Source organism: Typopeltis vanoorti, chromosome 13, assembly GCF_054136105.1.
Source record: "Typopeltis vanoorti isolate ZY-2024b chromosome 13, IOZ_Tvanoo_1.0, whole genome shotgun sequence".
Lineage (NCBI taxonomy): Eukaryota > Metazoa > Arthropoda > Arachnida > Uropygi > Thelyphonidae > Typopeltis > Typopeltis vanoorti.
Genome location: NC_143561.1, coordinates 49,983,862 through 50,000,006, shown reverse-complemented (window position 1 = coordinate 50,000,006; position 16,145 = coordinate 49,983,862). Strand labels below are relative to the sequence as shown.

Genomic DNA, 16,145 nt, shown 5'->3' with positions numbered 1-16,145 from the left:
AATTAGAACAAGCCGTGTGATGTTACATCACTAATCACGATATCATTTCACTGAAGAAATGTAGACATAAGATTGCAGAAATAAATTACATGTAGTTCACAATGTCATACAAAAAACTTAATTTATAAAATCATATTAAAGATATCATTAGACAGATCTTTCCTATATTTTTGACAAGGATATGCAGTCATTTCGGTTTAAATTAGGGTATTAAAGTAAGGCCTCAGCACTCTTTGAATAGGCATTCGAATTTATATTGGCATATGTGTAGAAGGCAGTTTTAAACGAGAATGTTGTGGTTTGTCTCTATTCTGTGTTGCGCCAATCTAGACTTATCAGATTTGTTGTAAAGAATACAAGATTGATGTTCTTATATTCTTTTTTCTATAGAGTGTCTGTTTGTCCAAAGTAAGAAAGATGGTAGTCATATAGAACTTGGTATATACCTGGTATAAACGCTCTACTATGTTTCTTATATACTTGGTATATAAGAAACATAGTAGAGCGTTTATCTTTAGACGATGAGAAATAGGTGGATATTTTATTGAAAGGAATATAAGTAGCTGTTAGATCATATTTTTTTAGAATTCTTGAAATTGGTTCTGAAATTCCAGAGATGGTGTTGGAACTCGATGTATAGATTCTTTGTTGTTTTGGTTTGGCTTGTAGGATTCGAACAGGTATTGAGTGATCTTTTCGGAGAAATCATTTAACTTCATGTAATGTTTGATAGTAGAAAGTTCTTCCTGTAACTGCTGGGGAGTTGAGCAATTAGTTCTAGCTCGCCGAATTAAACATTTAATGATTCCTATCTTTTGAGAAGGATGATGAGCAGATTGCTTGAGAATGTAATGTCCAGTGAAAGTTGGTTTTCTGTAAACAGATGTAGTTAAATTAACTGATGGTGAGCAGAAGATAAGGATGTCTAAAAAGGATAATTTGTTATCTTTTTCAATTTCCATGGGGAACTTGATACGAGGGTGCAAAGTATTGATTTTGACTAAAAAGGAGGTAAAGCTCACCATAAGATCAGTAGGTTGTAAGGAGACGTTTTTATTTCATTTAAGAAATCGAAAGTTTTTCAAAAAAGAGTGAAAAAAAAAACTACTGATCTTATGGTGAGCTTCGATATAGAATCTCTATTCACAAATGTACCTCTCTAAGAGACTTTAGAATTACTTACAACATCTTCCCACAAGATATCGTAAAGTTATTTGGATTTGTAATACACTCCAGATATTTTGTGTGTCAAAACAAATTCTATAAGCAAATAGAAGGAACTGCCATGGGGAAGTCCACTTTCCCCTGCTCTAGCTGACTTTTATTTGGAGCATTTAGAAGACATCCTTTTTTCGTCTATATACTCTCAACATTCATTCTGGGTTAGATATATAGACCACATTTTTGCAATGTGGCCTGCCTCACAACAGATTCCTTACCTTCCTTTTTAGACATCCTTCTCTTTTGCTCACCATCAGGTAATTAAACTACATCTGTTTACAGAAAACCCACTTTTACTAGACGTTATATTCTCAAGCAATCTGCTCATCATCCTTCTCAGAAGATAGGAATCATTAAATGTTTAATTCGATGAGCTCGAACTAAACATTACTTCCCAGCAGTTACAAAAAGAACTTTTTACTATCAAACATAACATGAAGTTAAATCCTTTCTCTGAAAGGACCACACAACATCTGTTCGAATCCTACAAGCCAAACCAAAACAACAAAGAATCTGTATGAATTCCAACACCATATATCTCCAGAATTTCAGAACCAATTTCATTCTGAAGAAATATGATCTAGCAGCTACTTGTATTCCTATCAATAAAACATCCACCTATTTCCCATCATCTAAAGATAAACGCTCTACTATGTCTCTTCCTGGTATATACCAAGTTCTATGTGACTACCATCTTTCTTACTTTGGACAAACCGGATGATGTGTAGAAAAAAGAATACAAGAACATCAATCTTACATTCTTCACAACAAATCTGATAAGTCTGGATTGGCTCAACATGGAATAGAGACAAACCACAACATTCTCTTGTTTAAAACTTGCCTTCTAGACACATGCTGATATAAAATTTGAATGCCTATTCAAAGAGAGTGCTGAGGCCTTAGTTCAAAGTCCTAACTTGAACCGAAATGACTGCATATCATTCTCAAAAATATGAGAAAGTTTGATCCGAATAACACATTAATATATTATTATTATTATTTTTTATTATTTTTTTTTGTAATAACTTCTAGATACTACATTTGTTCTAATGATATCTTTAATATGATTTTATAAATAAGTTTTTTGTATAACATTGTGAACTTTTCCATGTAATTTATTTCTGCACTCGTTTACATTTCCTCAGTGAAATGATATCGTGATTAGCAATGTAACATCACGTGGCTCGTTCTAATTTTAAATGATCAATTGTTTGTATTCTACCTTGTAAAAGATTGTTTCCTTTCAAGCTGATGATAGTTTGTTATTTTCAAATTGAAATATATTAAATAATCTTGTGCAAACGTGTTGATAATTCTTAATTTCATGTTACAATGGCTGTGCCTTATAATATATCTCATGCTGCATTAGTTGTCACGCAGAATAGCCAGAGCCACATTCAGGGTAAGGCAGAGGATCCTGTTTGAGAAGTATATTGCATTTACTCCAACAAAAGTCAGTGATATTGTGAATGAGGAATACAGAAGCTATGGGATTAATGTTAAGGGGAACTTTACATTGGCACATGGAATGTATGGGTTCTACAAATGGGTACTTTTGATATTGCCTGTAAAGAGATGAAGTATAAAATTGTCATCATGGGAATTAGAGACCAGATGGAATGGAGAAGGTCAGTTCAAAAGACAGAATGGTAAGTTAGTTCTTTATTCAGGAGGTGACCCAAAGCATCGTGAGGTAGCTGGGATACTGAAGACAGTATACTGAAGTTCAGGGAAGAACCTTTAATTATAATCCCACATATTAATGACAGGATACTTTGATTAGACTCGAGGCTCATCCTACTAATTTGTCAATCATTGTACTTTATGTATCCCCAAACAGATAAGCCTGATGAAGAGAGTGAGGAATTCTATGAAAACTTACTGTTTTGGATTGCCCACCAAGATAAGATGTACTTTACATACTTGAATGCAAAAGTGGGAAAGAATATTTGAGTTAGGCCTGAGTGTGGCATGTTTAGTCAGGGTGAACATAACACCAGTGGTGAAAGACCTGGAATTTGTCCAATACCTGCTTCCAGAAACACCCATGATGGACCTATACTTGTATATTTAACATTGATAGGTCAAGGCACCAGGTTGATTGCATCCTGGCTCTCCAACGATGGAAGACAAGCATCTCTGATGTGCGCATACTTGTCCTGGAGAAGACTGGTAGACCATTAGCTAGTAACAGCCAAAGTTAAACTATGACTCAAACCTTCCGAGTCAGGCACATCCCACTAGACTGGGATGTGCCTGACTAGTGGATCTTTTCGAGACTAGTTAGGAACTCACCTGAAATGTGTTTAGAAGGAGTCAAGGTTATAATACAGGATACACCCAAGAAGTATCTCAGCTAGTAACAGCCAAAGTTAAACTATGACTCAAACCTTCCGAGTCAGGCACATCCCACTAGACTGGGATGTGCCTGACTAGTGGATCTTTTCGAGACTAGTTAGAACTCACCTGAAATGTGTTTAGAAGGAGTCAAGGTTATAATACAGGATACACCCAAGAAGTATCTCAGCCCAATTAGAAAACCAAGAGACTCGTGGATATCAGATTCAACATGGGATCTAATCGAATGAAGGCAGTTAGAGAAATAAAGATACAGGGACTGAAGAATGTAAAAAATTACATAGAGAAGTCAGAAGAGCCATTAGGCAGGACAAGGAAAATTTTTATACTGTTGTGAAGAGACAGAATTAAATGGATGTTTCATTTGCTTCGTGACCTAAAGCACAAGTTGAATATAATCAAAGACAAGAATGCAACAGTACTCCAGAGGAACTGGAAATCAAAAACAAATGGAAAGATTACTGTAAAGAATTGTACAGCAGAGAGGATAAGGCAAATTTATAGAAGCCCTCTCACCAAGAAAATTTCTATTTGGAACCTCCTTCACTTAAGCATGAGATTAAAGGAGCATCTACACAGCTTAACGGCAATAAGTCCCCTGGTGCAGATGGAATCCCAGAAGAGAAGGCCATGGGAAATGGAGGAATAGGAGTTTCATAGATTGATTACAAAGATATGGGAGACATGATCATGGTCTAGAGACTGGAAATGTCATTTTTGCAAGAACTATGGAACTATTAGTTTAATCTCTCATGCAAGCAAGATTTTATTAAAGAACATTCTTAACCCATTAACATACAAAGACGTCTGTGACAAGTCTTGTTTATTGCGCCAAAATTGATTTTGACGTATTGCAGAAGTTACGACGTTCGCGTCAATTTCAAACGAATTTAGAGCCAACTTTAAAAATAATTTATATATCAAAGGGTTAATAGGATTGAGGCTTGAAGTAGAGATGCCTGAAGAACAAGCAGCTTTTAGGAAAGGTAAGGGTACCAGAGCTCAGCTCCTTTGCCTAAGACAGATAATAGAAAAGTATAAAGAATTTAGACTTCCTATCTATGATAATGTGTTCAGCATGTGAAATTGGTAAGTAATGAAAATAATGAGTTTTTCCTCAACATACTCAGGTTGAGAGCTAACTTGTATAGTGAACAAGAAGCCACAGTAAGAACAATTGTTGGATTAAAGGATTGGCTTCAGGTTGGAAAGGGAGTAGGCAAGGATATTTGCTTTCTCCTCACTTTAGTATATATGTGGAGGATATTATACATGAAGCATGGGATATAAGCTGAGGTATGCTGATGATACTCTATTCCTTTGTAATGACAAGGAAGAACTAAGATAAATTCTTGATAAAATTAACAAGATCAGTAAGAAGAGAGGACTTAGCTCAATCTTATGGTTCTCAAAGGAAATATAGACAGAGAAGCTCCTGAGAAACAAGTGCACCTTAATGGATAAGGAATTGAAGTTAGCAAATCCATTATTGAGGTGAAAAATTGCAGTTCAGAAGATGTTCTAGTAGGAATGGCTAAAACAACAATCAAAGATTTGTCTAAAATCTGGATGAATGAATCTGTCTCCACAGGAACAAAGTTGAGAGTTGTAGATGCAGCTGTTTTTCCAATAGCGACTTATGGATGTGAGACTTGGAACCTAAAGACGTCGAAGGAAAATAATAACTGTTTTTGAGATGTGGTGTTACAGAAAGGCTGTTGAGGATATCATATACAGAAAGGTAGACAAATGGGTGGGTGCCAGAAAGGATTAACAGAACTTTAAAGTTCCTTAAGGATATTGATAGAAGAAAATTGAAATAATTTGGACACATTGAAATTATTCATTCCATCCTTTCACATTGAAAGGATGGAAGGAGGACTTTTCAAAACAGTAATAGAAGGTTAAGTTCCTGGAAAGAGGGATGGGATAGATGGCCAGTGAGATGGGTGGTGTATCTAGAGCGATTAAGCTTCCAGAAAAGCATACAACAGGACCTGCTGGCAAGGATGTATGGCACATCACCAAACATCTTAGTGATCAGATGGCATCTGTTGATGTCCATTGAATAGATGGAGCAGTTGTACAAGATACTGTGAACTTGCTATCGACATTTTCCTTCAAATTAGTCGTATATTAGAACTCCAGTATCAATAGATGTTATATTTCAGTGTTCTAAGGCAGTGCTTCCCAAACTTCTGGATGTCAGGGTCCCCTTTGCAAAAATTAAAATATTTCACGGCCCCCCTCGAAAAAAATCGTAATAGAGAGAGATATTATTATAATATTTATTGTATTTATATTCATTACAAAACATACACAGCGATTGCAAAAATCAAATGCATATATTACATTTTTTGCCTCTTACCGTTTGGTTCTGAAGACGATGCAGGCTGTTCTGATAAAATATGAAATACTGTCCTTTGTTCGAGTCTGTTTCTGCTTCTTCTGATTGTTCGCAGGATTTTTTTTTTATCAGCCACTTATCCATCTCAAGGTTAAATTTTTTAAAGTAGAATAGATCAAATAATATCACCACTTATTAATACTGGCACACCACAGACTGATAACATGAAATTAGTGAATATTACCTAAATAAGGGAATCCCCGGACCAGGAACATTTTTCTCTTTTGTGACTTTACGGTAATTAAGCCTAACGCGAAACAGACAGCAAAGGCAGGTTATTAAAACGTACATATGATTGGTGCGGTATTAACAAAAGATCGCACAACCGAAAGATAAAAGCATAGCTGACAATTGAGTTGAAATGCTAACTCACTTTAACCGAATTCCATATGTGAAACTGCCATAACATTCATTATATATATATAGTACTTAGTTTTAACACTTTTACGAATTTTAACATGTTCGGTTGAATTTTATTGCTGCCTTGGGAAATCGAACTCACACACATCTAATTAATAACAATAGTTTTTAGTTAGACTCTGTGTTTGCCCATGCAACATATGGTTTTGTTTCAGTCTATACAGCATAGTTTCTGTATGAGGGTGACATGTAATTCATTAATTAGTGTGTTTTTATCCCAGTTGTCTCTAATTGCACTATTTGTTGAGAAATATATTACAAGGACTCTTCATACTTTATTCACTGGCCTAATAAAAGTACTTGTTTTATTGCCTCTGCTGCTAGGGAGGGCATGTTGTTTACCACTGCAAGCGAGTTACTATCTCCCTACATGAACCTGCTTAAGCTTTTTTTCATGTGTGAAGTATATGCGAAACTTTTATTGGTAACAGAAAACTAGCTCGGATGACAGTGATAATATAAAACGAGTTTTGATATGTATATAAAGTCAATATCAATTGTCCCTGATTACGAACGCGTGATGAAAGGGACAGGAAGATTTGGAGCTTCCCTGAGAGCATTCGAAGTAAATACAATTAACCGCTGCTTTGAAATGAAACATGAATAAGCAATATTTACTAATATTCATTAAGCGCCGAAATACACAGGAAGCAAAATTTGGGAACCAACACCAATGTGTGAATTTTTCCATTAAAATATAAAAAATAACAAAAAAGAAATAATAAATAATAAAAGTTAAATACGTTTCTTTTAAAATAAAAAAAAATCTACTTAGTCTTAAAACATGTTACATGTATTTTCATTATTTCATGCCCCCCCCCCCCCTCAACAAAACCGAAGGCCCCAAGGGGGCCGCGGCCCACAGTTTGGGAAGCGCTGTTCTAAGGCACTGTTAATTGCCATAAATTAAAATTAGCTTTCAACACGTGTGTAGCTAGTGGGGTGTTTTGATTATTTATTTTCTTCATTCCATATAAGTTTATTCACTTGGCTCACTAAAATAACAGCTTTGCTTAGCCAGAATGTTTTACTTGTTCTGTAGGTTCTCCATTCAGGATGCATCTGTTTTTAATGTTCATGCCAAATTTGCCACAGCATTTATTCAATTTAGTTCTGGATTTATTTAGGAATATAACATCAAAATAAAGAGTTGACAGTAACATATCCAATCATGGTATGAGGTTTAATGTTACTTTTCCTTCATAATGTTACGTATGGAGTAAACACCATTTTCATGCATCTTCTTCAATTCTGACTACTGACTTAAAACTTTAATACAGAACTATAAATTGCTCAGTATAATATACCTTGACATAAGAGATTAATTATTATAATTATATTGTTTGAACAGCTATAATTACAGTGTATTGAGCAGCATCTTGTCATGCCTTTTTCAGATCTATAAACTTTATAAATCTTTTTTTCCCCATGATTTCCAACATTTTGTCTTAAAGTGAAAATCTGATTCCAGCAGTTCTTAATTAGCCTGAACCTAGTTCTTTAAGTTTCTCCTTCACAATTTTTCTTATCCTCTTTGTTAAGTATGCTTTCATAAATCTTGTCTGGAACACCTAAAGAAGCTTTTCTGTCATAGATTTTCCAGAATGCCAACCCCTGAGTTCATGGAAATAGTAAATCAGTAGTACTGCAGTTAGTATATTTTTGTTTGTGTGGCCATATGAACCTGTACATATGGCCAATATTTATTCATTTATTTCTATGAATCCCATCCACAGAGGATTGTAAATGTAGCCTTTAGTATGTCAATACCTTGGATTTTAGGGAATCTGCTCTAGAGATCATATGTGATCCTTCTTTCACTTTCTAGAAGTCAGATTGGTCTCAAACTGGGGTTGAATATTATCTATCAGATGATGACATTCATGTATGTCCATGCAACAGTGGAATCCGAATTCATAAGCTGGAAAATAAATGTTGTCTGCTTACTAAGCTTACCAGTAAGCGTGTGTCTATACAGTTTGTTAGAGGAATAAATTACAGAGGTAAGATAAGCTTAGGGGACTTTGTGGGGGGGGAGGGTAGGGAAATATTGAAACCCACTGTTGATGTCAAATGTTAATGAACTGTCTTCAATACCCTTTACAGGTACGTGCTATTCGGAAAAAAATGGTGGAGATTATGGAACGTGAAGTCACTTCTACAGATCTCAAGGAAGTTGTAAATAAGTTGTAAGTGACAGCGTAATATTTTTGAAATTGTTTACATTTAAAATCAACCTAAACTATTCTTTTTAATTCTTCATCTTTCTCCTTACTTAGTAACAATATAATAGTTTGAATAGTTGTTCTTTGTTATTAATCTTATTTTTGTGGTGATGGTAGTAGATGTCCGATTGCTAATTTAGTTTACAAACCATATCATGTTGCGTTAAATTCACATTGAATTAACTGAAATTTGTTAGTCTTCCTAGGTACAGATGATTTTCAAGTTATAAAATTGCTAGAAATTTCATCAAACACAGTGGTAGCAGAAAGAAAATGTCATTACTAATCTGCATGCATATTGCTGTGTTTTAATCTAATTGAATTGATTAAAATGAATTGAAGGAATGAACATAATTTTGCACATGTAGAGCTTCAATGTAAAAAAAAAAATATTATTTTTTGGTTGAAAGAAAAGTATTACTGCTGTGCAGATTATTTATTATGTTGAATACTATGTATAAGAGCACATGGGAGTTGCTTTATCAGTAGCTTTGCAAGACCAAGGGGTGATTTCTGTAGAAGTTAATCACCATCATTCTAAAAGAAATCGCATACATGTGGTTTTTAAACAAGAAACTATGGTTGAATTATACTATCTACCTAATCTAAGAGCTATTCAAGTGAAAACACTGAATAAGAAACAATCGATGTACTAGGCATTGAAGTCACCTTGAGTTGATGGATACTTTAACTTTTGGCTTATTTTATTATTACTGTTGATTACAGATAATGGGTACAAGATTTTTAAACCATTATTATTGATTTCTCAGCAAGCAGTAGATGTTACTTCCTAAAGAATTTCAGCATTAATGAGTTCTTATTAAAAAAAAAAAAATGTTTTTCTTGAAAATGGGGTGAAAAATTATGTAATTCATAAAAACGTGTTGGTTATTTTAATAGCAAAATATTCATTATTGTTTTAGGTGTCTTATTTCAGTACCGAGTTTGTTACTGTAATCAAATTCCTGATCTGTATCCTTGAATGTAGAGGCTGTTTTTATACCTCCTGGGATGATTTAAGTGAGACTAAATAACTGGAATGAAATCTCCTCATATAAAAATTGCAAAGAGCTAATTTGGGTTTTTGGCCTGTTATCTGATCTTTATCTTCTTGCAGTGCATCCTATTATAAAATACTTAAGTTCCTAATGAAAAAAAAAAAAAGGTGAACTAGTAATTTCATAAACTTCTTAGATGTGGAGCAGTTTCATTTCAAAGGAATAATGGGAAAATGCAACTTATTTATAAGCATAAATATATCTGTGCTGTATATGTCAGCATGTAATATTTTCTGCTGTCTGCGACATGATAATGTAAACGTAATGGTTATTTTCTTATATGTAATATCTTGAACTTTGCTCTCTTCTATCTTTATCCTATTCCTAATTCTTTATAGCTTTACTCTAATGCGCTTTTTCTCTCTTATCCTTTCTCATTTTACTCTACTGCATACTATGATTATCCACCTTCTGTATTTACTAGTTGAATGCCTATGAATACTGGAAATTTATTTTGTCAGACTGTGCCACCAATATATCATTTCATTGGCATAAGACTAAATAAAACTTCCGGTAGATTTCCCTCTCTCTCACGAGCGAAGTTTCTTTTATCAATGTTTGCTTTAACAGTTCTCCATGTTGAAGGTGTCTGAGTAGAGAAATACAAGAAGAGTGTAACATATTCATGATGGGCTGTGTTTAGCATCACGTGCTCCACTAGTATAGCATGAAACATCTCAAATTGAATGTGTTAAAAAGCACTTCTCTTCCCCTTGGTATCTTATGTTCTTTTTTCAAGATCAATGAAGGGATCTTAATGTTTTCATAATTTCTCAGCTTGATAATATATATAGGGTGTCTGGGCTAGAGGTATTCACAAATACACACATCTCAGCATTTATAAGGTTTATTAAAATAATTTTCTGTTATTATACAGTAACTCACCAAGTTTTTATGAAGGTTAGTAAATTTCAATGTGGGCACTTTTGTAGCTCAACATAATTCAAAACAACACTAGAGCTTTTCAACATCTGCAGCATTATTAGAGCAGCTGCCGCAATGATACACTGTTTCAAATCATCGAAATTTTCTCTGGTACACAGTCTTTAAAATAAATCCCCATGCAAAAATGTCTGGTGGAGTCATGTCTGGAGATCTAGGTACCAGGCTGTTGGGCATCCTCTTCTGATCTAATGTCCAGGAAAAGCTGTTCTTATCCCATTTTTGTACATGTGCAATTAGTTACCTTGAAAGTGTGACAAAACAAATCTTGGAGATATTTCCTATTGACTGAGCATTAGTTTGAGAAAATGTGAATGGTTCTTACATTATAAGCCATTATTTTTGAATGCTTCTAGCCTGGACACTCCGTATACATCAGCCCCCCCCCCCCCACAATAATCTATACAGTATATCTGTGCTGTATATGTCAGCATGTAATATTTTCTGCTGCCTGCGGCATTGTAAACGTAATGGTTATTTTCTTATATGTAATATCTTGAACTTTGCTCTCTTCTATCTTTATTCTATTCCTAATTCTTTATAGCTTTACTCTAATGCGCTTTTTCTCTCTTATCCTTTCTCATTTTACTCTACTGCATACTATTATTATCCACCTTCTGTATTTACTAGTTGAATGCTTATGAATACTGGAAATTTATTTTGGCAGACTGTGCCACCAATATATCATTTCATTGGCATAAGACTAAATAAAACTTCCGGTCGATTTCCCCCTCTCTCTCTCACGAGTGAAGTTTCTTTTATCAATGTTTGCTTTAATAGTCGTGGTTCGTAAGTAACTGAACTGCATTTTTATTGCCTTAAATTATTTCCCGCTCACAAGTCCGATTTATTTAAGAACAGTGCAGTTGTAAAATAAAAGATCAGGCAGCACACTTTTAACAAATAATTAAAACACATTTATTTAGAAATTATACATGAATTAAACAATAGGGAGATTGCTTTCTCTATCCATTTATAAAATCTTTAGCATAAATTAGAACCTTTTTACTTTAACACTAATTAACTTCTTTAACTCAGAATCTTATTTACTCTCCGCTTACAAATTCAACTTAGTAAACTTCTAGTTTACTTGCAAAGAGGTTAGCTAACTCTCTGTTAAGTTATCTTTACAATTTTATATCAACTTCCAGTATGCCAATCGATTCTCTTAATGACACTTCTTACTACTATTGAACAATTTCTTAAGTCTTTCTATAAACCTACTATGAGAGGAAATATACAAAAGGTTTGAACTTACAAAAAAACTCTACATCGCACATTCAGTCAAAAGTCTTTCACTATAGTCTTATGGCATTTCTTTCATCTCAGATCTTGAGCTTCCTCAGGAATGTCTGGCTTCAGTAATATCTCATCGGGAAAATAGTGGGCTGTGGACTGCAACCGACAAAAGGTTGTTCTCCCACGGCAAAAAAGAAAATCTTCCGAGCGGTTGCTTCGGGTAATTTACATACCTTATTTCCTCTTCTTGGGCTCGCTGAAAATGCCTGGACGACTGCCACCAATTCTTAACTGGGATTCCTCTCTGGCCTGGAAGCTCCTCTCTTCTGGTGACTGGAACCGGGAAGCCCCTTATACTTGGCTCAGTCCCTTTTTATTTTGCGATCTTCTGACCTTGCACTAAGGGTTGTAAACCCCAAAGAATTCGGCATGACTCTTTCATCTTCTTTTAAGTTTGACCTGATCTTTGTTCTTCTCCGTGCATTCTTTTGATCATATTTTGCCGGGTGCAGAAACTTGTCTCTAAAACTAGCGGACCTCTTTGATACTTTGCTTGTTCTTTCGGGGCCGTGAAAACTTCTCTAAACCTAGCGGCACTCTTAGATACTATCTTTAAAGGTGTTAGCACAGTAAGCAACTCTTAGATACAAAACTAGTAAACAATATATTACCTTGATAATCTCATTCTAAAGAACTAATGATTTATTAGCAACACAAGTAAAAAAAAACTAAATAGTTCAATCTAATGTGTTGCCTAATAGTAATGGAATCACCTCTGGGCACAGCCAGAGGTGATAGTCAAGGTGACTGAAGTGCAGCACTATTTTCCAAGGTGTTTGAAAGTTTTTACATCCATACCTGTTTAGGTTAGGAGTGTACTGTAAAACATAGGAAGAAGAATAATCAGTCACTTTTTGAAGTGTAGCAGTCTTTTTTGGTTGAAATATGAGGGAGAAAATATGAACTATGAGTATTGTATGGTATTGACTTATGTTACTAATTCTACAACAGATGATCTATTTGTGAAATTCATCCTGGTTCAATTTAAACTATGTAAACATTATGTACTAATGTCACAATCTATCATGTTTTATTTTTTTAATATCTTTAATATATATATTTAATCCTGAATCACAAACTATATTGCAGAATTCCAGATAGCATTGGTAAAGACATAGAAAAAGCATGTCAAAGAATATATCCACTTCATGATGTTATGATTCGTAAAGTAAAGGTATTGAAGAAACCAAAATTTGAATGTAAGTTTAGCCATTTATTTCTTTTTTATATTATTTAGTTTTCAGCAACATTTTATTTTGGAAGTTGTGATCATCAAATTCTTGACAATATACCTTCATGGGTGTACAGGATCTTATGATAGTACTACATGAAAAGTTACATCATTACTAACTTCCTATTAATAATTTTCCTTCAGATTAGCCTGTTATCTGTCAGCATTCCAATATTATCACATGTTATATTTCTGTCTTCTAAGGAACTTTTTACTGTATCAATCTACCTACATCTTAGTCTTCTTCTGGGTCTTTTTCCTGGCAGGAAACTTGTTTAGTTAATCTTTTCTCTCTCATTATCTTTAAGTGGTCATACTACCTGATATTGGCTTTACTGTTAACACATTCATGAATGCTAATGATGGTAAGTTCTTTCCTAATATCCTCCTTTTTCATATGGTACTGCCATTGATGCCATTCAGTCTCCTAATCTTTCTCAGGACTCATATCTGCAGTCTCCAGTCTTTGATCAAGAGTTTTATTTCTAATGCAGCTCTCAAGTCCATGTCAAAGTTGGTTTGAACATTGTCTTGTATGCAGCTAGTTTAGGGTTTTGACTAATCTGTGTTATTTCATATAAATTTATTCAGTTGACTTCCTACATACCAAATTTGCTAATTCTGTTATTTCCAAATTGAATTTGCCATCTTCATTAAAAATTGTGCCTAAATATCTGAATTGGTCTATATGCAGTTGATGTTTCTGCCTATTTTTTGTTTTTGTCTTTTTAATGCTGATTTTCATACCAAATTTATTATAGCAGTTATATAATTTGGTCAGGGAATCCTGCAGACTTATCCTGGATTTATTTAGGAGTACAACATCTGCATAAAGTAGAACTGAGACCAACATCTCCAATCTTGATATCAGGTTTAATACTGCTTTGATTTATTTGATGTGATCAATATAGATGATGAATAACAGTGGAGATAATATACACCTTTGTCACACATCTGGTATCGCTCGATATAATGTCCCATGTTCACCATATAACTAGCATTTTGAAGAGCTTTCCTTTTGGCATCTTGTCGTGCTTTTTTCAGATCAAAACTTAAATACAAACCCTTGTTATATTCCAAAGATTTCTCAACTGTTTGTCTTAAAGTGAAAATCTCATCCTGACAATCTCTATTTGGTCTGAATTCAGTTTGTTATTCACCAGCTTCCCTTCTACAATTTTTCTTAGTCGTTTCTCGAGTATACTTGCATAAATCTTACCAGGAACACTCAGCAGAGCAATTCTTCTGTAATTCTCACATTCAGTTTTATCCCCTTTTTTAAAGATGGGTACTATGACCACTCTTCTCCGGTCATCTGGAATTCAACATTCTGGATTATAGTGTAGCCACAGTAAAACTTTTAACCTCCATATTTTAGCATTTCTGCTCAAATATCTACTCCAACTGCCTTTCCACATTTCAGGTTTGTGATAGCTTTTTCTACTTCAAGTAGATATACAGTAGAACTCGGTTATAACGATCACGGTTACGGTGAATTCACGTTTATAACAAATAATTTTGAAGATATATTTGAATTACATTTGATTTAATGCATGTATTTCATGTTTATTATGAATTCGTTTCACGGGAATAACGAACGAATAATACACGTTAGTCATTCCTTTACTGACATTTCGTACGTACGCATTTTCTGGTTGTGAAAAAATGTCGGATGTCAAACAGAAAATTTTATCGGTTTCCGAAAAAGTAGAAATTATACGGGAGGTGGAAAGTGGCCAATCAAATCTGACAGTAGCAAAGAAGTATGGTTTGTCCCCATCTACAATATCAACGATTTGGAAGAATTGTAAGTTGACTCTGAAAGCTTTTGAAAACAATTTATTGAAGTGTAAAAAACTTAAAACGTGTAATAAAAGTGACGTTGACGAGGCACTTCTTTCGTGGTTTAAAGTGCAAAGAACCGCACTTTAATCTGATCAAGCTTACCTATTAGCGGACCAATTTTTGAAAGTTCAAGCCGAAAAATTTGCTGTTCAACTTGGCTATAGCGATTTTAAATGCAACAATGGGTGGATTGATCGCTTTAAGAACAGAAACAATATTGTCTACGCAAAAGTAAGTGGTAAGGCGTTGTCCATTGACAAAAACGTTTCTGACTGGATCAAGAATGTATGGACGGACATCAGACGAAGCAGGGTTTTTTAATAATTTAATGCCCGATAAAACTTTTCAATTTAAAAACGAAAAGTGCATTGGCAGAAAACTTATCAAAAATAGACTCACAGTTTTAGTTTGTGCGAACATGACTGGTAGCGATAAAAAAAAAAAAAAAAAACTTCTTGTAATTGGAAAATCGGCAAAGCCTAGATGCTTTAAAAACATAAAGAAACTTCCCGTTGATTATACAGCAAATAAGAAGGCCTGAATGACATCTTCAATTTTCGAAAATGAAATTCGCAAGCGGGATAAAAATCTTCGCAGTGAAAACCGGAAAATTTTGTTATTGATAGACAACTGTCCTGGCCATCCTGTAGTGGCTAATTTAACAAACATAAAACTTGTTTTTTTGCCACCAAATGTGACATCTGTCTTGCAACCACTTGATCAAGGTGTAATTAGATGTTTTAAATCCCATTTTCATCGTGTGATAGAACGCAGAGAAAAATCAGCGGAAAATCCTTATGCTTACAACTCGAAGATCAGTGTACTTCACGCAGTGCATTTAATGAGTGATGCTTGGAATTTGGTGTCATCATCTATGATACAAAATTGTTTTAAGAAAGCCAGTCTTGCGGAATGCGAGTGCGAATCTGAAGATGATAAAGAGGATAACTTACCGTTAAAAGCGCGGAACTTGAACAATTTTGAAACATGCGCAAAGATAGCAATGATGAGAAAATCGTTACCTGGTGTGAAGCAGAAAGTGCTTTACATATTTTAACAAGATTTATGGAATCGCGATCTGTAAGTTCAGACAACACATTCAAGCATCTTAGTGGTATAAGGAACAATTTCAAACGTAT

The 16,145-nt window shown here is 34.3% G+C and overlaps 1 protein-coding gene across 1 annotated transcript in view; it reads left to right on the top strand.

Annotated features, from left to right (window-relative positions):
• RpS3A (ribosomal protein S3A) overlaps positions 1–16,145 on the top strand; it is a 65,333-nt gene that overhangs the window by 27,243 nt on the left and 21,945 nt on the right. The window contains exons 5-6 of the mRNA XM_090403217.1: positions 8,513–8,595; positions 13,020–13,129. Coding sequence (XP_090259343.1) covers positions 8,513–8,595; positions 13,020–13,129 — 193 coding nt within the window. The remainder of the gene's footprint in view (positions 1–8,512; positions 8,596–13,019; positions 13,130–16,145) is intronic.